Source organism: Alexandromys fortis, unplaced genomic scaffold, assembly GCF_014885135.2.
Source record: "Alexandromys fortis isolate MF-2015 unplaced genomic scaffold, M_Fortis_MF-2015_v1.1 scaffold_42, whole genome shotgun sequence".
NCBI lineage: Eukaryota > Metazoa > Chordata > Mammalia > Rodentia > Cricetidae > Alexandromys > Alexandromys fortis.
The window spans coordinates 757,926-779,859 of record NW_026067934.1 but is presented as its reverse complement, the minus strand read 5'-3'; the positions used below and the strand labels follow the sequence as shown (position 1 = coordinate 779,859).

Below are 21,934 nucleotides of genomic sequence, written 5' to 3'. Positions count from 1 at the left end.
TCCCAGATATTGCCAGGTTCTCTCTATGGATAACTGCATGTCTGGGTCCCCTGTAAGCACATAAGCCCCCTGAGAACTGAGACATTTGCAGCCTCATTCATGGCAGCATTCCAGCACCTGGCATGCAAGTACTAAACGAACACATGCCAGATGATGAGTGGGGAGCCTGGCCACCCTGAGCCACACATGGCCCATGCCTGCCTTCTGGACCCGTTTCCAGGCCTAAATCCTAGAATGGAATCCCTTCTTGGGAATGCCCACCACCTCACAACAACACAGATAGAGCCAACTCTCCATTATCCACCTGTAGAGCCAATGCCTGGAGCCACCACAGGAATCCTGGCCCATGCCTCTACCCGCCACGCTTGCCTGACATGGCAAGCATGCCAAGAAGGGAGTAAGCCAATTGCTTGGGCCAAGGTTAACACGCTGGGGGAACTTGTGCCCTGGCCAGGGCCTGACAGATGCAATTGCTGGATCAACCTCAATTTGAGGATAGTCCAGAAAGGGCGAGGGCTGGCACAGATTCTTCCAATCCCCCACCGTCCAATTTTCCCTGGGAACTGAAAGCTGACCACTGGGGACAGAAGAATGAAAATGAGGACGGGTGGTCAGGAAGGTGGGGTCTGTCTGTTGAACCTGATGGAAGGGCCTGTTACAATGGCATGGCCTCTAAAATGTGGGGCAGGAGCACAAAAATTTGCATATCCTAGGGCAGAGTGGTTTTAGTGTTGACAGTTGGATGCGGGGGTGCTTCTCTGGGCTGAGGCACTTCTGCATTGCTGCAGGATGATCAGCAATGTCCTTGGCATCTACACACCCACAAGACATTAATACCTACCTCTCCTGCAATCATGTCATCTGAAAATGTCTCTACACATTCCTAAAGTGTCCCCTGTGGAACCTGAGTGTCCCCATTTGAGAACCACAGAGGTAGACCCACAGGAAGGAGGACATTCTTGGATTTTAAGGACTTAAGTTATAATGGGGTGCTAGAGAGGATAGTGGGGGCTAGGAAAACCAATCATAAGAAACAGGTTCTCTCCTGGATACATCACACAGTAGAGCTAATCAGGAGAGGGTGACCAATTAGTGGTTAGCCAGCCCTAGTACAGCCTAGAGATGTGGGTCTGAGGGTCCCAGGTGTCCTGTTTCTGAAATTCTGAGTGTCCCAGATTTGATGGCTGTGTGCAATGGCTGTTGTCAAAGAATTCCATGAGCCGGGGGGCACACTGGCCTCTTTGTCTGAGCAGCTCCAATGAGGCTCCTATTTTTAGTGGCAGCAACTTTTGAGGAAGGAGAACAAGCAGGGTTTGTAACTGAGACACCTTGGAGGTGGGGGCTTTGCCCAGAAGCCTCCACACTGAAGGGGATCCAGAAGCCCCTGTGGGTCACATGAGGCACCTGGGATGCAACTCTTGAGTCCGTGGCAGTGCCGGAATCCCTCACTGGCTCCTGCTATATGGGGTTCCTGAGACAGCTTACAAATGAGAGGAAAGAGTGTCCATGATCCACTTAGACTCTAAGCCAGGCATCTTGCAGCTTGACAGAGTAGCCAAGAATCCATACTTTGATGTCAGAGAGTTCCAAGTGTAAAACTCAGCAGTGTGATCAGAAGTTGCCTTCCAGGCCCCAAGTCTCAGTTTCCTCCTCAGTACAATGCAAACAGACAGGAACCCAGCTTCAAGAGGCCACTGATGAGGGCTAATGAGATCACAGGAAGAATTCCATCCAGAGAAATAGCGATGTGTGGAGGGGGAGGAGGAGGTAAGTGTTCTGTAGTGTCACGGCTGTCTTGATGATGTCCTGGGGTGGGAGATGGAGGCTACACTTGCAGCCTCAGGCTTGCTTTCTCTGCGCTCTGGTTCATTCCCTTCAGGATCCCGAAATGATACATTCTTTGTTCCCAGGACTCCTGTCCTCCAAACAATGGCAGGCCATGCACCAGACTCTTCACTGATCTGAGTGGAACATGTAAATTCCACAAGACTTTTCTGCACCTGTGAAGCCCACCTCAGAGGTATATGGGACTGCAATGGAACTTCAGATGGAACTTCAGACTGGGTCCCAACTGATAGCCATAATGGAAGACAGAACAGGTAGTGGGCATATCCTTGTCCAGGTAGAGAAGTTTGGGGTGTCATTCCTGGGATCCTTGAAGGGTTCTGAGGGCTGCATGGGGATGAGGGAGTGCCCAGGCTTCAGGACAGAATAGCAGCCTCAGAGGCTGTACCTATTTATAGACATCACAAGACTCCCGAGGCAAGTGTCTAGTCTATGAAGGCGGGGGGGGGGGGGGGGGGGGTCAAGCAGGCTGAGAGGGCAGTGGGAGAAACATCCAGGCCTTCTCTAACCTCCATGATTTGATCTTGTCAATGCAGCCACCCCCACCTGTGCTCCCATTTGCTCAGGGAACCCATTGAGGATGGGTTTTGTCCTCCTTGGTGGCTCCTTACTCCTCCTACCTAGGAGGTACACACATGAATCCCTGGTTGCTCTGCAGTCAGATTTGGGGTGGTGAAGACACACACCTACCTACCTTCCCCACCTCTCCAGCCTGGGTTATCTGCCACATGGAGAAAAAGTGCCAGTCCCTTGGAATTTACAGATTTCTCAGATTCCTACAGAGTCAAGACCCCAGTCCTGCCCTGGCTAGCTGTGTGACCTGGGATAAAGTCCTGCTGCTCTCTGGGTCCTGAGGATGGGACTGCTAAGGGATAACCCTTTACCCTCAGAATTTGTTACTCACCATCTTCCTGGCACCTCAGACTGGCAGGTGCCAGCAGTCCCCTTCAAACCTTTACAAGTCAGGGCTCTCTCTCGCTAGATACCTTCTGCTTTTTGTAGTGTTGCTTCCTCATCATCCTATGTCTTGGTTCATGTTTCTCTTCCCTGCCCCGGATAAAGGGGCCCATGACAGCAGGGATAGCATGTTCCTGGTCCCCTCCTTACTTGATTCTATGAAGGTAGGGTTATAAATACTGGAGCATCATAAGAAGTGCTGCCGGGTAGGGGTAGATCAAGGAGCTTCAAAAGTACAGAGAGGGGGCTATGGGTAAAGGGATCTGGGAATGTGACTGAGTACTTCCCTAACTTTTTGGGACAACAAAGCAAAACAGAACACAAGAAAGAAAGCAGCAAAGTGAAAAAAGAAGAAAAATACTAAAAAACTGCAAAGGTAGCCTGGCATGGTGGCACACAACTCTAAAATGCCAGCACTTGGGAGGCAGAAGCAGGCAAATTTCTGAGTTCAAGGCCAGCCTGGTCTACAGAGTGAGTTCAGGACAGCCAGGGCTACGGAGAAAGCCTGTCTCAAGAAACAAAAACAGAAACAAACAAATATCAAAAAAGAGGGACTGGAAAGACACCTCAATGGTTAAGTGCACTGTCTGCTTTTCTAGAGGACCCAGGGTTCGATTCCCAGCATCCACAAGGAAGCTCACAACTGTCTGTAACTCCAATCCCAAAGGATCTGATTCCTTCTTCTGGCTTCTAAAGGCACTGCATGCAGGAGATACACAGAGGAACACATAGACACAAGACAGCCATACACATAAAATAATAATAATGGGGAAAACCAAAAACTTAAAAAGAGGAGGCCCAGTGGCTCAGAACTGTCCGTAACTCCAGCTCCAGGGAGCTAATGAGCCTGGCCTCTGCAGGCACTAGCAGTCACATGCATATATTCACACGCAATATTTTCATACCATCAAAAATAATAAAATAGGCCAAGCGGTGGTGGCGCACGCCTTTAACCCCAGCACTCAGGAGGCAGAGGCAGGCGGATCTCTGTGAGTTCGAGGCCAACCTGGTCTATAAGAGCTAGTTCCAGGACAGGCTCTAAAACTACAGTGAAACCCTGTCTCGAAAAACCAAAAAAAGAAATAAAATGAAATAAAATAAGTAAGATGAGGCCTGAAAATGTAGATTAGTGGTCGAGTGCTGCCTAACATGTAGGATGACAAAACACGAGGAGAAAGAAAGAACAACTGGATGAAAGAAACTTAAAAATATAAGAAAAGGGCTGGGATGGAGCTAGTGGAACAGCATTAGCAGACTGTGCAGGGGCCAAGGTGCAATCCCCAGTTCTCTAAAAAAGTAAAACCTAAAATGAAAAAGGAGGAGGGTTGTGAGGCCACATTACTGCCTGACTCTGTGACTCTGTGACTTTGGGATACTTACTTCATCCCTGAGGGTCTTGGATCCCCCATTCCTAATGTGAGGTAAATGAATAACTGAGAACCTACCAAGGTTCTAAGTATGACATAATTTGGTCACACAAAGAATCTGGCATGTAGGAACCACCAAAGAGGTGCTTTGAAGTTCTTGGGACCCAGAGTTTTTTTTTGGGGGGGGGTCAACCAAGGAGATGAAGGAAAAGTATTCCCCAGCCACGCCAGATTCCTTAAACATGCCAGGCTCCTCTCCTCCAGGCCTTTGCACTTACTGCTCCTACCATGTGGTGGGCATTTTCCACCATTCATTTCATGCTCTACCTCAAATACCACTCCCTCAGGAGGCTTTCCCCAGGTCTCCCAGGCATGATCCTGGCACTCTGGTTAAGATCTGCATAGCCTCCAACATCACCTCCCCTTAGGACATCTGTCCAGTTGTTTTCCATTTATCTTCCCTTCTAGGATACCAACCCTTGAAGGACAGGAACTATTGCCTCTCTGTCGTGGTTAGTTTCTCTAGTACCCAGAACAGAAACTGGCACTCAGCAGGTGCTCCGTATTTAATGAATGAATAACGATTTGTGAAGTAGGGACAGTGTGAGCTATCCTTGTACAGGGCAGAGCAAGGCAGACAGAGGCGACAGGCATCTCTAATGCCCCAGTTTCTACCTCACCACTAGAGGGCACAAGCTGTTTTGGCCCAGGGCTCAGGAGCTACACTCCAACAAGACTGCAAGGAGCTGAGTGAGCTACACTGATGGGAACAGGTTGCCCCCCAAGGAACAAGTGGGCTTTGGGCCAAGAGCTCAAGGTGCTGGTACGGGTATTAGAATACAACTGCTGTCTAGCTCAGAAGGAGGGAGCCAGGCCACTCCAAGTATGTTTCTAGTTCCTCTGGGCAACTGCAATACAGTCATGGGCTCCCAAAGGAATTTGTTTTCATAAGAGCAAAATAAAAAACAAAGCACAGCACCAGGAGAAGGCTCTGGACATCAAGCAGAATTCGAATCCCAACCCTTGCTAAGTAGGGTGACTGGGCTCCTCTCTCTGAGCCTTGAGGACTAAGCGGGATGTTTCCTTAGGGCCACAGAGCCCTCTTACCAGAAATGCCACTGCGGCCATCCAGAAGGTCTCGTGGTCCTTCCTTGGTGATAGGCAGGTAATGAGTAGATCGAAAAATATCACCTTCCCCCTCAGCAGCCTCAGCCCCACCCTCGATGTCCTCTCTCGGAGCTGGGCCAGGCAGTCTCTCTGGGCCTCGAGGACGATCTGGGGCAGCCAGGCCACCTGCCAGTAACCCCTCCATGGGTGGTAGCCGCTGATCTTCACTCAGTACCTGGCAGATTCAGCAGGACATTGTGGCCCTGGGGACAAAGAAAGAGAAAGCCTTAGGAAAAGCAAGAAAGGAATTCTTTCTCAGTTTTCCCCTCCCTCAACACCCCAGTCCTTACCTTCGAGGCCTATTGCCTCAGTTTACTTCTCAGTTGAAGTGAGGGGGTAAATGGTGTTGAGGCCCTTTCGCATGTATCATAACCCCATCACCTCCACTGTTAGCCTACTTCACCACACCACACCTTTCTCTTCTCCCAGCTTCTTTGCAGCCTTCATTTACCTCACTCACACATGCACTCAGTCACCCCAGTCTTCCCTCTTTAATCCTTCTACCTCCCCCTAGTCTTCCCTCACTTACAGCTTCACCTCTCCAGCTGCTTGCTGGCTTTCCTGGACCTGCACATCCTATGACCATGCCTCCAGTTTCCAGGAGCCCAGGCACTTCCACACTCCCAGCTCCTGAATGCACTGTCTCAAGTGCCCCTATCTTTGCCCTTACACTTTTCTCACTTTTGTTGCCCCATGTCAATTAGCCCTACACTTTCCCCACACTCGGACCCTTCTCCTTGTAAGGTTATCCAGAGTTAACCCCTTAACCTCTTCACAGCCTCAAGTGACCCCACCATTAACCCTTTCCCTTCTCCTCAGCATGATCTCTCATGCATACCAAGCCTGGGCTCCTCCACCCTGCCACCTTCCAATAATATTGGTTGCATCCTCCACCGATATTGGTTGCTCTGGCCCGAGGATGAAAGAGACCGATGGGGTTCCTGTTTCAGAAATAAGGACCCTGGTGGGGGGAGGAGGGCCGGCTGTCCTCTCCACCTATAAATACCTTCAAGGTAGAGCAGAAAGTGAAGGGCAGGAATGAGGCGCTCTCCCGAGGGAGATGGTGGTGAGGCCGGGCCCAGGCAACCGGGGCGGGGCCGGGTCTCCAGGCCTGGTAGCAGGCGTTGCCCTCGGGGGCCTGGGTGCTCCCGGGGGGCCTATACAGGGTGGGTTGACAGTCTTGGCAGGAGGGGTCCCTGTCCAGGCCTGGAGAAAGCACCTGCGGGTGCCCACTGGGGTAGGCACTGCCGGCGGGGATCGGGTAGGACCGCAACTTCGGAGCACTTTGGCAGCTTGGGGAGGGGGCTCCGGTCCGGATGGTCGTTCCCCACCCCAGCCCCTCAAGGGTCGCAGAGGTAGGGGTGGCGCTGCGCGGACGCACCCCGCGGGGGACCTAGGGTCCCGGGAATGCGCCCTTCGCCCGTGCACCTCGGGGCGGGAGACCCCGAGGGACGAGCCGAGGAAGGGGGGGGGAGACACCTGCCTCGAGACCCCCGCCCCTCCCCCCACCTGTACGGCCCCGCCCCCAACCAGGCCCCGCCCATGCAGGCCCCGCCCCGCCCCCCGCCTCAGGGGGTCCCGCCCGGCCGGGCTCGGCCCAGGCCTCCCCCTCCCCGCTCCAGCTCCGCTCCGCCCGCAAGCTTCCCAGGCTGGGTCTGGCCTCACCCGGTAGGCGTCGCCGCCGGCTGGGAACTCCCCTCCTTCGTGCGGCCGTCGCTGCCGCTACAGCTGCGGCGGCTCTTGGTGCCGGTGCCACGGCCTCCGCAGCTGCCGCCGCTGCCGCCGCCGCCGCCTCCACCGCTCGGGGGACATTGTCCCTTTAAATCGCTCCCCCCCGCCGCCCCGCCCCCCCCGGCGCGCCGCCGTGACCTCAGCGCGACAGCCCCGCCGCGCCGCCATGATGAGGAGGTCTGCCCCCCCTTGTGCCACTCCGGGGGGGGGGGTCCAACGGGCGCGCCGCCATATTGGGAGTGGCCAAGCAGGTCACTCTTAAAGAGTCCTCAGGACCTGAGCGTGTAGGGAGGGGCTCTGTTACCTTAACAAGATCTTGTCTTTCTGCACCCCACTGGTTCTTCCTACACCAGGTTTGTTAGTAACACCAGAGGAGTGGAAAGGAAACAGAGAAGTTTTCCCTTGGGTCATTCTTAGATCATTGAGGACCCCACCCAGACAGTCTTTAGCTTCCAGTCTCTTCTAACCACGTGGTCCCTGGTCTTTCTTCATTGTTTACATTGGGCTTCAACATCTCCAAGACCCTAGAACTACTTTATGTCCGTCTCGAAGGCTAAGCTCTCCTTCACCTAGTCTTCAAGATCTCAGCCACCAGAATAGCTCATATACACACATCACAAGCTGTGTGTTCTCCCACTCATCACCAGTTGTCCACCCGTTTATCCACGTGCTCAATCTATCAACCACTCAACAACTCAATAATCAAATCACCTATCCATCCATCCATCCATCCATCCCTCTAAACACCTATTCATCTAACCAAAAATGCACTTAACCTATCCACCCATAACCCATGTACCAACCCATTGCCTCAGCAACCAAATATCTATTTATTCATATAATAAAGGGATTCAACAATCCTACAGCATCCACCCATACAATCGTCCATCGACTGTGTACCTGTCTTCTCCAAGCGAAGAAGACAGGAGTTCATGTCCATATACTTTATTGTTCTCCCATGGCTCATTTGGGAGTCCCCCAAAACCTCAATAAATGTGAGATGTGCGTGTGTGTGTGTGTGTGTGTGGTGTGTACATTTGGTTACTCATTTAGTTCAAGTATTAGTTTCCTATTACGAGTCAGTCTTCTCTAAGTGGACCTACCTATTATGATTAGTGACCTGCCTTACACATCTACCAGGTCAAACATTCAGTGGATGCTAATCTAGTCATCTGCCTACTGTTTCATCTATCTTACCCTTTTATCCATGAGTCAAATGCCTGCCCATTTACTCAACCAGCCTCAGAACTCAACTGTATTCTCCCCTTACGCTCCCTTCCTTCATTTGCCTCCATGCCTGGATTGTGATTTGGAATCTAGAAAGATTCTATCACTTGTGGGGCCTGAGATACTGATAGAGGATGAGGAGGGTGGAAGGTCTGTGCTTCGCTGAAAAGCACGCGCTTCCCATAATAGTGATTAATACCTTTTATTGAATACCTTTAACTAGGAGTTGTGCACTCTGTAGAGAATTTTGGATACATTTCACAGATGAGAGAATGGAATCTCCTAGAGTAATGGCTTAGGTCACAGCAATGGTGAGAGTCTGCTTATTACTCCCATCTTTGGGACGCTTCAAACCAGGTAAGAATTTGGGAGAGATGGAGAACTAGGAATGATCTCCGATTAATCATTTGTAGGGGCAGAATTTTACTGAGATGAAGATTTACTGGACAACCTCACAGTATCCCACTCTGCCTCCACTAATGACCATGAAGGGCTGAGGCTCTCTTGGCTTCCAGACCACGTGGAGTGGAATGAGAAACTCAGGTGCCCATTGACAGCTCAGCCCCATTGACACATGGCGTTTTGAGAGGCGGGGGCTGGCTCCGGGATCCTGGTGTCCTTGAAAGAAGCTGTAGGCTGTGGAGGGTATCCCTCAGTTGGTTCTGAGTACATTCCATCTCAGTCAGGCGGTGCTCCTGGGGAGGTAATGGAAGTGAGTTTGGAGTTGAGGTGGGGGTGTTCACCAAACAGATTTCCCACTCCCCTCCGATCTCAGGCAAGAATCTTACCAGACTTTTCAGCCTGTGGCTTCCATTGCTTGGAAGACTACTCTCAGAATCCAACTTTGAGATCCTGTGGGGGTCAGAGGCAAGACAGGGGGAAGGTCAAAAGCTGAGAAAATCCCTTTCATCCTGGATGGACAGCCAAGAATCCATCCAGTGATTGGGGCTTGGAGTAGAGCTGGGGTTTGTTCAGACCAGAGAGCAGAGTGTATCGGAAGCAGGGTCTGGCTCAGAGCTTGTCATAGCTAAGATGTGAAGACTAGCCAAGTGGTGCAACCCTGGAACTGTAGCACTCAGGGGATAAGGCAAGAGGACTGAGAGTTCGCGGTTAGCTTGGGCTACATAGCTAAATCTTGCTTCGCAGAAGGAAAAAAAAAACGGAGGGAGACAAAAAGATAGAATAATTAATCAATCACCATTTGAAGGTGGAGACTGACCAATGGGTGGGAAGGGCCAAGACGGTCCAATCGGGTTAAGAGGAACTGGTTGAAGGTAAGTAAAAGCACCAGTCAAAGACAGGTGTGAGAGAGGCTGCTGGGGCCAGGGCTGGTGACTTGGAGGTTGCTCACCTACGGGTTGGAGCAGTTAGAAGCTGTGGCTGGGGCCTGTGGGGAGGGACTTTCTGGGTGAGATTTGGCGGCCCTGAGGAAGAGGCAGAGACTCACCCAGCTCCCAATCTGGAGTCCAGATCCTGCAGCTGACAGCGCAGCTGCTCCTGCTGCTCCGTCAAGGCCTGGATGTGGGTACTAAGCGACTCCACAAGACGGGACAGAGCTTTCTGTTCCTCGCGGAGTGCAGCCACCTCGCACTGTATCTCTGCCAGCTGTGGGGAGATAGGAGCTGTAATCTGACCCATCCCCAGGTCCCTTCCTCATGGTAACACCTTTCTACTCTGATAGAGAACTTGTATGGCCTCGGGGGCCGGGAATGGGAGGAGGGGGAGAGTCTCAGAGTCAATTAGACGAGTACTAAGGTCTTTTCTCAGTTCCATTTCTATCCGCGGCTGCCCCACGCCCAGGCTAGGATTTGGGCGGGATGTCACCTTGCCCACCGGTCGATGCGTTCCCAAAGCTTGGTATCTGTCCCCAGGCTGATCCAGCTGGCGCTGCCATGGCACCGACGGCTTTCGAGGCAGCGAGGCAGAAGCTCCAGTCCAGGCCCGTCCGCATGGCACGGGACCAGTGCGTAGTGAGTCTTTGAGTCTTGGCCTGGGACCTGCAGAAGGGCGGCGGCGGGCAGGCCGTCTGGCAGGGACGCTCTGTGTGCGCTGCACCTGCCGGGGCCGCTGCTGGGACCGTTCCTCATCTGGCCGCCGACGGGCCCAGCTCCCTGCCCCTTGAAAGCTGCGCAGAGATTGGCTCTTGGAAATGAGAGGGGTGTGCTTGGGGAGGTCTCGAGGTGGCAGAAAACCGGGTTTCTCCCCTGAAGAGAAGCTGGAGGTGGGATGTGGAAGTTCAGACCCTCAATTGATCCTGGAGATGACGCTACCCCAGCCTAAAGCCAGAAATGACCCCACTTTTTACATCAGTATAACTATCTCTTAGGACCACACTTTGACCTATGACTTTGCTGAGAAACTATCCTTAACTTCTGACTTCCATCCCAATTTAATATTTTCTCCCTCTCTAGCTTTGACTCTGACTTGGGCCCCTTGACTAGCCCTATTTGTCCTGAGCCCTAAGCTTGATCTTCGCTTCTCTGACCTTTGTAGTATCTTGTTTCTAAGATTTGACCCCATCCACAACCTCTGACTCATGGCCTTCATCTCCCCCACCCCAGGGCTACTTTCTCTGTCCCTGGAGGTGACTCTTTGTTGATCTCTGACAGGACTCTGTCCCAATCTTGGACTCTATCTGAGTCTGTGAAGATTTACTCTTTGACCACCTAGTGAGCCCGTTCCCTGCCTGTCTTCTTACATTATGCCTTCTGCAGCCTCTGACCTTTGATCCCAACATGATTCTGGCATTATTAATCTTAACATAAAAACCCCTCCTGCCACCCACGAGAACCTAGGCCAGACTTGGGGTTACCTGGAATGAACCTGGGTGGGGATCTGGGGAAGACGCATTGGCACAGACACTGGTACAGGACGGCCCTCTTCTATGGCTCGAAGAATGGTGGGCAGTGGTTCCAAGCTATCTTGGGTTGTCTGTCAAGGCATACAAGGAAGACACCCTGTGAACTCTCTGGCACCAACGCTTCCCAGCCTTCTTGCCTTTCTACCCTACATTTAGGGTTGGGATTCAGGCCACACCTGGTCAAGTTCAGCAAAGATTGTGCAGAGCTGGACATGAAGAACTGCCAACTGGAGGGCCAGGTCTCCACTGCCCTGGTAGCCACTGGGTGTGGCATTTGCATCCACCACGGCCACTTGGTCCAGGAAGTGTTGCATGGCTGGTCCATGATCTTCCAGGAAGCTATTCATAAAGGCCATGTAGGCTTCCTTCTCACCAAACCTGCGTTGGAGCCAAACTGGTTGAGTCATGACAGACACCTGCCAACTCCCTATTCCCTGGTCCCGTCATCACCCCCACATTCTCCCAGAACCTACGGAGCACGGTTGGCAAGATTCTGGATGACCTTGGCGATGAGTGTAAGGGTTCGGGCTGGGCCTGGGGCCGGGTGCTCTGGTGCCAGGCCAAAGAGGCTGGGTGCCAAGATAGCAGGGCATAGGAGCCTTAGGAAGAGAGAGGCACACACCAGTCGGGGGCCCAGTGCCTCGGAGCCACGTGCTTGGCATGCTTCTCGCCAGCTTGAGAACACAGTGCCCAGCTCTGCTGGGAACCAACTGGGGCAAAAGAAGCAATGGTTAGAGGAAGGGGATAGAGAGGCATAAAGGTCATGCATGATCAAAGTCATAAGTCCAGAGGTCTGGTGTATAGAAAACACTACATGGCTTGTCTATGATTCATGAAGCCTGTGTGTGCTTTCTTTTCGTTAGACCTATTGTTTGGGTTGCAGGGATGGGGATATCTGGGATAACAGTACCTGTGGCTTGGGCCCCAGAGGCTCAGAACTTATAGCATAAGTGTGGCAACCTCTGAAAGTCTATACTCTTAGATTTGGGCAGATAAGATCACGTGGGAACAGTGGTCCTGGGTTTGGGGTAGAGTTATAATTCCACATGAGAGTGAGGTGCCTGAGTATAATATGACTTAAGATGAGGCAAAGTTACAATGTCATAGGATTAGGCATGCAAATTATCTTAGGGTCAGAAGCTGAGGGACTGAATGCTCGTGTTTCCTATAATCAGTTTCATGAGATTTGGAATACAGGCTCTCTTAAGGTCAGGGGTTGTGGGATTAGGATAATGCATCATCTGAAATTAAAATCTTATGTTGACCAAGGTTAAGCAGTCAGAATCATTTGTGGTTAAAAGCAAAAGAAGTGGGTCCTTAGGTTACTTGGGGTTAGGTTAGGTATGGCATGAGTGTAGGGTTTGCCAGATACAAAAAACAAAACTAGGGCAGCTATATTTGACTTCATATATGGAATCAAATTTAACTGAGTGCCCAGCGTTTTGTTGGTTGGCCAGGGCAGCACAGGGGCTGAGAGGCAGGGCTGGACTCAGTTGCCGGGTCCATGGTTCTCACTTGTAAGAGTTGATGATGGCTTCAAAAACCTCCTCACAGCTGTTTCGGAGTCTAGCTTGGTGCTTGGACAGCTCTGGTGGAGGGCACTTGCTGGGATCCACTTCACAGTCCTCGGTGGAGGCACAGAGACGCCGCACAACTTCCCCTGCGGTCCAGAGCGGACAGTCTAAGGTCATGAACCCAGATGCATCACACCCAGCCTCCAACCCTATCTCCAACTTACTCTGGAAGCACCTAACATCATGGGGGAATAGCAAGGCTCCACTCCCACCCAAAATTCTAGCACCCCCAAGGCACCATTCACTCCCAGGGGTTTCCTGAACCCCTGGCACCAATCCCTCACTCAGCTTACCCAGGGTCTCCTGGAGGTACTCCTGTGCCACCAGTTTCATGTATTCATCAATGGCCTTGGTGGCTAAAGTATTTTCTCGGAATAGCAATGCTTCTCGGCCTCCACAGCGCGCCAGCTCTGCGGTGCCTAGGTCTGTCACTAATGCCTGTGGAGGACAGGGATCACACATTGAATGAACGTGGGAATCCCAACCACTGACCCAGCTTTCATACCTAGGCACAGCCCTTGTCCCTTCCTGCTGATATTCAGGCACAGCGCTCAGCTAATGAAGCCACAGCCTCCACCTCTCACAACAGAAATGGAGCCTAGTAGCATTAGAGGCTCACCTCTTGCCCCTCCTCTCTCGCTGAAGGTCAGCCTTACCCCTCTCAGATGAAGCTCAGGGTCTGCCTCTCACAATTCAAGTTAAAGCCTCAGCCTTAGCAGCTGAAATTCCAGACTAGCCTCAAGTAGTCAAAATTCAAGTAGTCGTCCCTCATTGGTTAAGTGTAGGTCCAGCCCCTCACGATGCCCTGCCCTGATGGGCACTGTATAGGCCCTCCCTTCCCAGCACAACTCAGAAAGTGCTATCCGTCTGCTCTGGGGCCATCTATCTGCGTAGTCACGGCTCCTCACCTGAGCCCGGCCAGTGGCCCGTAGCACGCGCACCATGGCTGCTGCCAGCTCCTCCTTGGCCTGAGCAGACAGCGCGGACTCCAGCGCCTCACACAGGCGCGCGTAGTGGAAGGTGAGGAACTCGGCCAATTCCTTGTAGCGTTCCGACGGCAGAACGCGCAGACGTCGCACCCTTATCCGCGCCCGTAGAGCGGCGCCGGCTGGCGCCCCTAGCACCGGAAACCAGCGCTCCAGGCCCGCCGCGGGCGCTCGGGGGATGCTCACCTCGTCCAGCTCCAGCGCTACCCTGCCCACGGCTGCACCTGCAGGGCCTTCTCCGCGTAGCCGCAGCGACAGGCGACGAGCTGGTGGCAGTGCTTCGAAGTGGAAGCGCTCAGCCCAGAAGAGCTGACCTGGGCCAGCCCGCGGAGCTGTGCGTGCCAGTAGCGCCCCGTCCAGCCACAGCTCCGCACGCACTCCGGGTGCCGCTGCTCGCGGCAGCCCTTTGGCCTCGTGCACCCAAACGGTCAGCCACGTCTCTTGCCTCTCCGCATTGTCCTGCGTGCGGGAGTGGGGTATAAGTTGTGTTTTGGAGGTGTCTGGGCTCCAAGACGCGCACTGAGACTTCACGGTGCGCACCGCAATCCGGAGCCTTGCCCGCAGTCAAATCGCAGGACCCCTTAGCGAAGAGGCTGGGGCCACGATTGTCTGGGAGATGCTAAGCAAAACACATCTAGCTTTAGGGAGTGTCGCACACATCGCGGCTTAGATATAAAAGGAGTAGCCCCGGCGGCTTAAGGACTTGGCGACTACTTAGTAGGCTGACTTGGGGGAGCAAATAGATCCAGAACTGGATGCGGGAATAAGTCTGACATTCATGGGGTTGGTGGTTGCACAGGTGTGGACTAGGCGGGTGTGTGTACGAGAGGGTTTGGAGCAAACAGCTTTGGGTGGCATGTAAGGGGGTGGCTGGCTTTGTGAGAGGGCTTTTTGTGTCCATCCCTTCCCCCTCAATGACCTGGCTGGGCTGGAACTGCCGACGAAGGTCCTCGATCCAACGGTCTCTCTCAGCGCTGGAACGACAATAGAAACAGCGGCTCCCGCCGGCCCAGGTTACCTATTGGATACGGGATTCAAGAATTTACAAGAGGCTAACGTGAAGCCAAGAGTTTAGTAAAGGCGAATGTAGGTTCCTCTTTTACCTGGAAGCAGTATGGCTCCCCCAGGAGGCTAGAATGCAGTGGCCAGACTCGCACATTCTTCTCAGCACCCAGGTCCAGCTCAGAGAGTGTGGCCAGAGATTCCCTGGAACCCAGAGCACTGGGGGGTCTGGAGCCAGGGAAGGGGAACAAGTGGGTCATTCCTTGCTCACTCAGACCTTTCTAATTCCTAGCCACCCTAGCTGCTGTCCCTTTCTGGCTCTTAGCATTTGACCTGCTATTTCCTTCCCTCCGTGGCTTAATTTCCATGCGTTCTTTGGAGGCCCAGATCCAGGGTGTTCAGATAGCGTCTAATCCAGAGACCACTCCCACCCTTCAACCAAGAGATGAGAAAATGCCTTGCATCTATATGGTTCCAAGTTCACCTGGTATGAGACAGAATAGAAAGGACACGGGAGGCGTGGTGGGGTGAAGGTGAGGATAAGGAACCCAGAGGTGAAGATTGGCATAACATTGAGCCTGAAGCCCTCCAGTTTCCCAGAGACTTACCCATCTCGGGGGCCGTGGGCTCCCAGCTCTGACCTGATCCTTTTCTTCTCCTTCAGCCTCTTGAGTAACCCCTAAGTGGAAAGAGAGGTATATGAGCCAGGTAGAACCCTGTACTCTCTCCTCAGCTCTGTCCTCTCAGAGTGTCCTTCAGGTTCTGCTAGTCTTGGAGAACCCAGCCCATAACCAGGTTGCACTAATATCTGTAACCAGTAGATGACGTTTATATTTATGTTTTACAATACTGGGGATCGAACTCAGGGCTTCATGAGGGGCAAATGCTCTCAAAACAAGAGCTGTCTTCATGCTACCCCCCCCCCGCCCAACAGCTTGTATTTCTTTCCCTCCCCTTTCCTTCCCCCCTCCCCTTTCTTCCTTCTTTCCTTAGTCATGCCTTTTGAGTTAGTATCCAAGAAAGCCAGTGCACAACAACAGAGGTCAGCAACCATCTGCATGGTAAAAGGGGGCAGGGGCTGCTGAAAAAGCCCAGAGTGTCAGGGAAGGCACATGCAGGCTTTCGTTCAAAATTCAAAAAAAGTGATAGAAGGAAGGAAAAGGAAAAGTTATACTTTTTGAGTTAGAACTTAGTAAAATAGGCAGGTTTCCCTTTCTTATGCTTACAATATTTTCATGTGTCCTTGTGTGTGATATGCATGTGTGCATGTATGCACATGTGTATGTGGAGTCCTGAGGCTGGCATCAAGGATATTCCTCACAGTCAGGCATGGCACCACATGTCTTTAGTCCTAGCACTAGGGAGGCAGAGGCAGGAGGATCGCTATGACTTTGAGGCCAGCCTGGTCTTCAAAGCGAGTTCCAGGACAGTCGGGCCGGAACATAGAGAAACCTGTCTTGAAAAGAAAAACCAAGAATTCTTCTAAGGCACTCTTCACCAGGAGGCAGGGTCGCTCACTGCACCCAGAACTCATTGATTTGATAGCTTGTTCTGGGGATTCCTTGTGTCCACCTTCCAAGTACCAGACTTACAGGCAGGCTGCCATGCTCACCTAGCATTTGATGGGCTCAGAGGATCCAAACTCTTGTCCTCCTGTGTGCCTGGCCAGTGCTCCCCAGCCCCAGCCCCAGCAGCTTGCATCTCTAAAACTCCAGTCACTCACTTCCCTGGACTCTCTATAGACTCTTGGTAAAATAGAGAAGGAATAGGGAGTGGTGGCTCACATCTATAATCCCAGCACTTAGGATGCTGATGCAGGAGACTTTCTGAGAATCAGGTGCCAGCATGAGCTACACCAAGTTACAGAAAATTCTGAACTATAGTATGAAGCTGTTTTAAAAATATAAAACAGTGGGCAGTGATAGTTCACGCCATTAATCCCAGCACTTGGGAGGCAGAGGCAAGTGGATCTCTGAGTTTGAGGTCAGTCTGATCTACAGAGTGAATTCTGGGACAGCCAGGACTGTTACATAGAGAAACCCTGTCTCAATATATATATATATATATATCCTGGGTCTGGCACGGTGGTGTACACCATTAATCTCAGGACTCAGGAGGCAGAAGAAGTTGGATCTCTGTGAATTCAAGGCCAGGGTGATCTATATAGTAAGTTCCAGTACAGCCAGGGCTACATAGAGAGACCCTGTCTATAAAACAAAACAAAACAAAAAAAAGCAAAAGCTCCACAACCCCCCAAATATATATCCAAAAAAGGAGGAATTTTATCATTAGGTTTATTCAACCAAGAATAGATGTAGAGGGTCAGAACTGGCCAGTGACCAACCCATGATCCCTTTTTTTCCTGGTCCTCCATGCTCAGGACTGCAATTCTTTCTATTCAGGAGGGAGAGGTAGGAGGATCACAAAATTTCAAATAGTAGTCATTTTGTGTGTGTATGTGAATGTTTATTTTTTTAGGTCATCTCAATATGTATCTCTGGCTTGCTTGGAACTCACGATGGAGTTCCAATGCTGTCTCAAGCAGCCCTGTCTCTGTCTCTGTGTACTGGGATTACAGGCAGGCACTACCACACCTGGCCCTAATATCTATACTAGGTTTCCAGATTTAGTTAGATGGTACAGCTTGTGTGAGACCCAGGTCTGGGAGACCTTGTTCACCCTGGCCACTCCCCATCCTGTCACACTGGTTGCCATACCCGAACATTGTGGACCTGGTTGGAACCAGTAGCTTCAGGCTCAGTTTTTCCAGCAGTGCGATCTGCGGGAGGTCAGAGGTAGGAGGTTAAGGGGAGGAAGCATAGTAGTAGTCTATGAGTCGTTTTGAAAAGTTCTCAGTTCTGCAGCCTCCCCAGTCTCCCCAATTTACCTGGATCCCGGAGGTTTCCCATGGACGCCTGCATGCTGCTCTCTGAGCTGGCACTTCCCATTCGGATTTGGCGAGGACCCTGTCCTCCCATAGAAGTTGGCGGTCAGAAAGGGTGAGGCACACATTTCTGGTGTTTACCTCTCTGCCACTGCCTCTGCCCAGTTTCCTCCCCTCTCCTTCCTCTTTCTTACCTCCTCCTCACCGAGAAGTACCAGCCTTCCTTCGAGCAGGGTGAAACCCCCAATGTCCCAAACTGGCATGTCAGGAGTGGGAGGCTCAGGGATTCGTGCAACAGGATCCGGGGTTGTTTCCAACTCTGGCTCTGGGGAGAGAAGGGGATGCTGGTTACAGAGCCTCCCCTTTCTCCCTCTGACCTCCTATGCGTGTAGACAAGGTGCATTGTGCAGCAACCATGTTAGGCTGGGTGTCACTGGGCCGATCTCTACCTCTGTGGGGCTCGTTCTCATTAGCCCTAGAAGTGGACAATACCGTGTGTTTACCACTTTACACGCCTTCTCTTGCCCAGTCCTTCAAAAATCACTTAAAGGGCATTAGAACTTAGGCCCAGAGAGGTTGAGTGGCCTACCCAGAATCACACAGCTGTTAAGTGGTGAAGCCAGGCTTCTAACACAACCACCCTTCTCTTAACCAAGACAGTGGGCAAGGCTGAGACTCAGGACACCCCTGTAATGCTAGGACCTGAATTGGGAGGATGATGAGCTTCAGGCCACTTTGTGCTACTGACTGAGATCTTATTCTAAAAGGGAAGAAGGAAGGAAGAGAATATGAGAATGAGGGGTTACAAACCTTGGCCTCTTACAGAAATAACTAATCTGGGACCAGCAAGGTGACCCGACAAGTAAGGGTGCCAGCCATGTGGGCCTGATGTGAATTCAATCCCTGGAACCCATGGAAAGGTGGAAGGAGAGCACCAATTCTACAGAGCTACCCTCTGACTTCCACATGCGCTGACGAGATAACTTCTCGAAGGTGGACAGTCTTCAATTTGAGAAAGGTGGAGAAAAAGCAAAAGTGAACTGTATGGGAGTTTTCTTTCTTGGGCAGGTGGCGCTGGTGCAGAGTGGGTCAGGGAAGACTCCCCTCCCCACCCAAAAGAGGGCATCTGCACTAGATTTTGAACTGAAATTTGAATTTCACCCAGCCAAGCTGGAAGAGAAGGAAGCAGGAGTGAACAAAGGCTGGCAGATGGGGAAGAGCCAGGGAAATAAAGGGAAGGGCAAGAAAGGCAGGAGGGAAGGTGTCGGCAACCGGTTAGGAACTAGCGTTTGTTTGTGGTACTGAGGACTGAGCCTTGTCCTAAGCATGTCCCCCATCAGTGGGCTACACTCAGTTCCCAACCGTGGGAGTAGTAGTAGTGAGCCACGGGAGAGAAAGCACTAAGAAGGAGCAGGCTGCTTGGTAGAAAGCTCTGTCTGGACCTGTGTAGTGGACAACTAGGTACTGGACCCTGCAGGGCCTCAAAGAATGATTCTACAGGGCTAGGAGCTTAGCTCAGTAGCAGAGCCCTCGCCTTTCGTGTGTGAGTCCCTAAACTGGGAAAAAAAAAAAAAGAGAAATAGTTGGGCATGGTGGTGTACACCTTCAATCCCAGCAAATGGGAGGCAGAAACCAGCAGATCTCTGTGAGTCCGAGGCCAGTCAGATCTGCATAGCAAGAATCTGTCTCAGGAAGAAAAAAAATATCCTTACAATATGAAGCCATTTTTCTAAACATAATACTATATGCTGATTGCCTTTTAAGACGCTTGTTTAGTTTGTGTTAGTACACACTCACTTGCCATCACACCAGTGAAGGCCAGAGGACGGCCTGAATTCGTTTATTTATATGGGGAGTGGGAGCATACACCAAGCATCATGTGGAGGTCAAAGGACAACCTTCAGGAGTAGGTTCTCTCCTCCCACCTTGTGGCTCTCCGGGCTTACCACCAGGAGCCTTTTCTGGCCAGAGCCTCATTTGTTTTGAGACAGAGTCTTGTTATCTAGTTCAGATCAATCATCTTCCTGCCCCTGCCTTCCAAGTGCTGGGATTATAGGTGTGCACTACTATTTCTAGCTCTGAGACGAACGAAAGGAGTTTCAAAGATTTCTAGGAAAGAGCCGAATTAACCTTGTGCTTCCAGGAAACAAGGACTGAATCTTCTCACTTTATTTTCTACCCGGCTTCACCACTAGGGGTAATACAACTTTTTTTTTTTTTCTTTCTTTCTGGCGATGGGTATAAACCCACAATCCCACAGCCTTTCCCATGTTAAGCAAGTGCACTACCACCAGGCCACATCCACAGCCTTAACTCTTTCTTACAAATGGATGTCTTGTACTGCATTCCTGGGTTCTAATCTTCATGGTCTACTCTGTCTCCCAGTTCTCATTTGTCATCTTCACATTAACCCCCTCCCCCCACTGCCACACCGTCCCATTCTGTGAACTCTACAGGGCAAGGAGTAACATCTGCTTTGCCCACAGTTGTCCTCGGTGCCTCAGTTAGGGACTAGAACCAATTCAATGATCAAAGCACTTCTGCTTGGACCAGCATGATGGCTCAGACAGGTAAAGGTGTTTGCCACCAAGGGTGTCATCTGACTTTGATCCCCTAGGCCCTACTTGATGGTGGGAGAGAAGTGACTCCTGAAAGTTGTCGTTTGACCGCCTCACTGGAACCGCACTTTGCCCCCGCAACATAAATTAATACATGCAGGTTCTTCTCTGACCTCAACATAGGTGCTGTGTTAAGGGAGATGGGCTATGCCAACACTGAGGTACACACATACAAAACATATGAATAAACATGTTTGAATGAGTGAGTGTGCTCTTCAAGGCAGGGATGGGGAGTTTCAGATTCAAGGAAACAAAGTAAGACATAGGCTATAAGGCAGCTGAGATCCAGTCAATGGCTTGGTTAATTGGATACAGGAGACAACCATCGGGGCCAAGAGCCATTGAGCATCCAGACGGCACCAAGGTACGTCTGTTCAATGCCCCTTTCTCAGGCTGAACCCAGCTGCTTACAGGTTTTGCGAGTCTCCCTCACCCCAGTTTAGGGAGAAAGAGAGATGAGGGTTGCTGGGGGCCCCAGCCGCTTCCTGCTGGGCTTTCATACTCCCCACAACTTCCTGTGTCTAGAGGGCTGATGTTAGGTTGACAGACAAACACCCAGGCATCCGGCCACCCAGCCTGGCCCCAACTCGGGTAGAGGGGAGAACGTACCTGGGGCCTTGGGATTTGGTGTGGCCTCCAGCGGTGCCACGTTCTTGTGTCTCCCCCAGAGGGTCTTGGAAAGCCGGAGGCGATTGGACCGTGACACCTTAGGGGGTGCAGAGAGGACCCGACGAAATAGAGATCGAGGGGCTGGCTGGCTGCTCACCATAGGTTCCTGATGGCTTAGGGTCCTTCCCCAGCCCGCGAAGCGGCCCCAGCGGAACCCTCCAGAAGCCTTCTCCCCGCCACCTCCAGTGTGCCAGCGGTAGGATGCCAGTGGAGAGGGTGGCGCGGGCTGCGTTTGGACGGCTTCACTCGGCAGTGGTGGGTCCATGGCGGAGTCTCTGCTGCGAGACCAGAAGGTGACAGTTCTGCGCATTGTCTGCCCACATTCTGTCTTCATCTTGCCCGGTCTCTTTTCAGCTTTGCCTCCAAGGAACACTTTTGAGGATGCCACACATACACCGTCCCTTACCTTGATTTCCTGGCCAGTCCCAGAATCAGCAGCCGTCTGCACTGTGCTTAGCTTCCTTCCTCAGAACCTAGCTCCACGTGACCCTGCCTGTCTCTTCCCCCCTCCCTCTTTACAGTCAGGCTGGGAGGGCATGATGGGCGCAGGATGTGGAGGTGGGAGGGGTGGTAGTGCTGGCTTCTGGCGAGAAGGACAGGGCGGTAGGATGTACTTCTCTCTTTGAGCTTCAGTTAGTTGCCTTCTGTGAAATGGGAGCATGCTAGGGACCCCTGGAAATCTGCTGCTGGCCAGCATGTGGAAGGATTCACCTGTGTAAGGACGCTGCCATGATTTTATTGGAATAGATTTTATGAATGCATGCATGTATGTATGTATGTATGTATGTATGTATGTATGTATGTATTTTTTATTTGGGAGGTGGGTTTGGTGAAGCAGGGTTTCTCTGTCTAACAGCTCTGCTGTTCTGGTCTCGAACTCACAGATATTTGCCTGCCTCTGCCTCTTGAGTGTTGGAATTAAAGGCTTGCACCACGGCTGCCCATCTTGGGATGGATTTTAAAAGAAGAATCAACATATACTATTATGTGCGTGGATGCCACAGTGGTGGTCAGAGGACAAGGAGTTAGTTCTCTCCTTCCACATTT

The 21,934-nt window shown here is 51.8% G+C and overlaps 2 protein-coding genes across 27 annotated transcripts in view; both read right to left on the bottom strand.

Moving 5' to 3' along the window:
- Window positions 1-7,158, bottom strand: part of Wiz (WIZ zinc finger) — a 29,272-nt gene extending 22,114 nt beyond the window's left edge. For 12 of the 23 annotated variants that reach the window (XM_050146033.1, XM_050146036.1, XM_050146041.1 and 9 more), the window contains exons 1-2: window positions 7,002-7,158; window positions 5,277-5,539 (exon numbers count right to left, since the gene is read on the bottom strand). In XM_050146033.1, coding sequence (XP_050001990.1) covers window positions 5,277-5,481 — 205 coding nt within the window. In that variant the 5' untranslated portion in view covers window positions 5,482-5,539; window positions 7,002-7,158. Of the gene's footprint in view, window positions 1-5,276; window positions 5,540-6,342; window positions 6,842-7,001 lie in introns of those variants that run through there. The other 11 variants (XM_050146037.1, XM_050146048.1, XM_050146049.1 and 8 more) reach the window with 4 other exon arrangements.
- Window positions 7,159-8,480: 1,322 nt separating this feature from the next.
- On the bottom strand, window positions 8,481-21,347 carry Rasal3 (RAS protein activator like 3). 4 transcript variants are annotated; one of them, XM_050146159.1, is made up of 18 exons: window positions 21,294-21,347; window positions 20,828-21,165; window positions 17,795-17,925; window positions 17,604-17,682; window positions 17,434-17,495; window positions 15,325-15,395; window positions 14,818-14,944; window positions 14,634-14,732; window positions 13,637-14,173; window positions 13,022-13,166; window positions 12,670-12,814; window positions 11,628-11,864; window positions 11,331-11,532; window positions 11,107-11,225; window positions 10,119-10,509; window positions 9,742-9,899; window positions 9,083-9,146; window positions 8,481-8,989 (listed from the first exon to the last, which is right to left on the bottom strand). In XM_050146159.1, exons 2-18 carry the CDS (start codon window positions 21,150-21,152, stop codon window positions 8,834-8,836), a joined length of 3,048 nt encoding a protein of 1,015 aa, XP_050002116.1. In that variant the 5' UTR covers window positions 21,153-21,165; window positions 21,294-21,347; the 3' UTR covers window positions 8,481-8,833. The 4 variants fall into 4 exon arrangements, with proteins under 4 accessions (XP_050002116.1, XP_050002114.1, XP_050002115.1 ...); XM_050146157.1 differs by having other exon boundaries at window positions 20,828-21,329; XM_050146158.1 differs by having other exon boundaries at window positions 10,128-10,509; window positions 20,828-21,329.
- Window positions 21,348-21,934: the final 587 nt, after the last annotated feature.

What these genes read in the sequence shown, in the direction of transcription:
- Rasal3 (XM_050146157.1), bottom strand. Translation starts at nt 21,221, where the DNA reads ATGAAGACAGAATGTGGGCAGACAATGCGCAGAACTGTCACCTTCTGG. An exon ending in GGCAGTTCCAGCCCAGCCAG is followed by an intron (nt 14,174 to 14,633) that starts GTCATTGAGGGG and finishes TCCCGCACGCAG; the next exon opens with GACAATGCGGAGAGGCAAGA. An exon ending in GGGCCACTGGCCGGGCTCAG is followed by an intron (nt 13,167 to 13,636) that starts GTGAGGAGCCGT and finishes TGTCCTCCACAG; the next exon opens with GCATTAGTGACAGACCTAGG.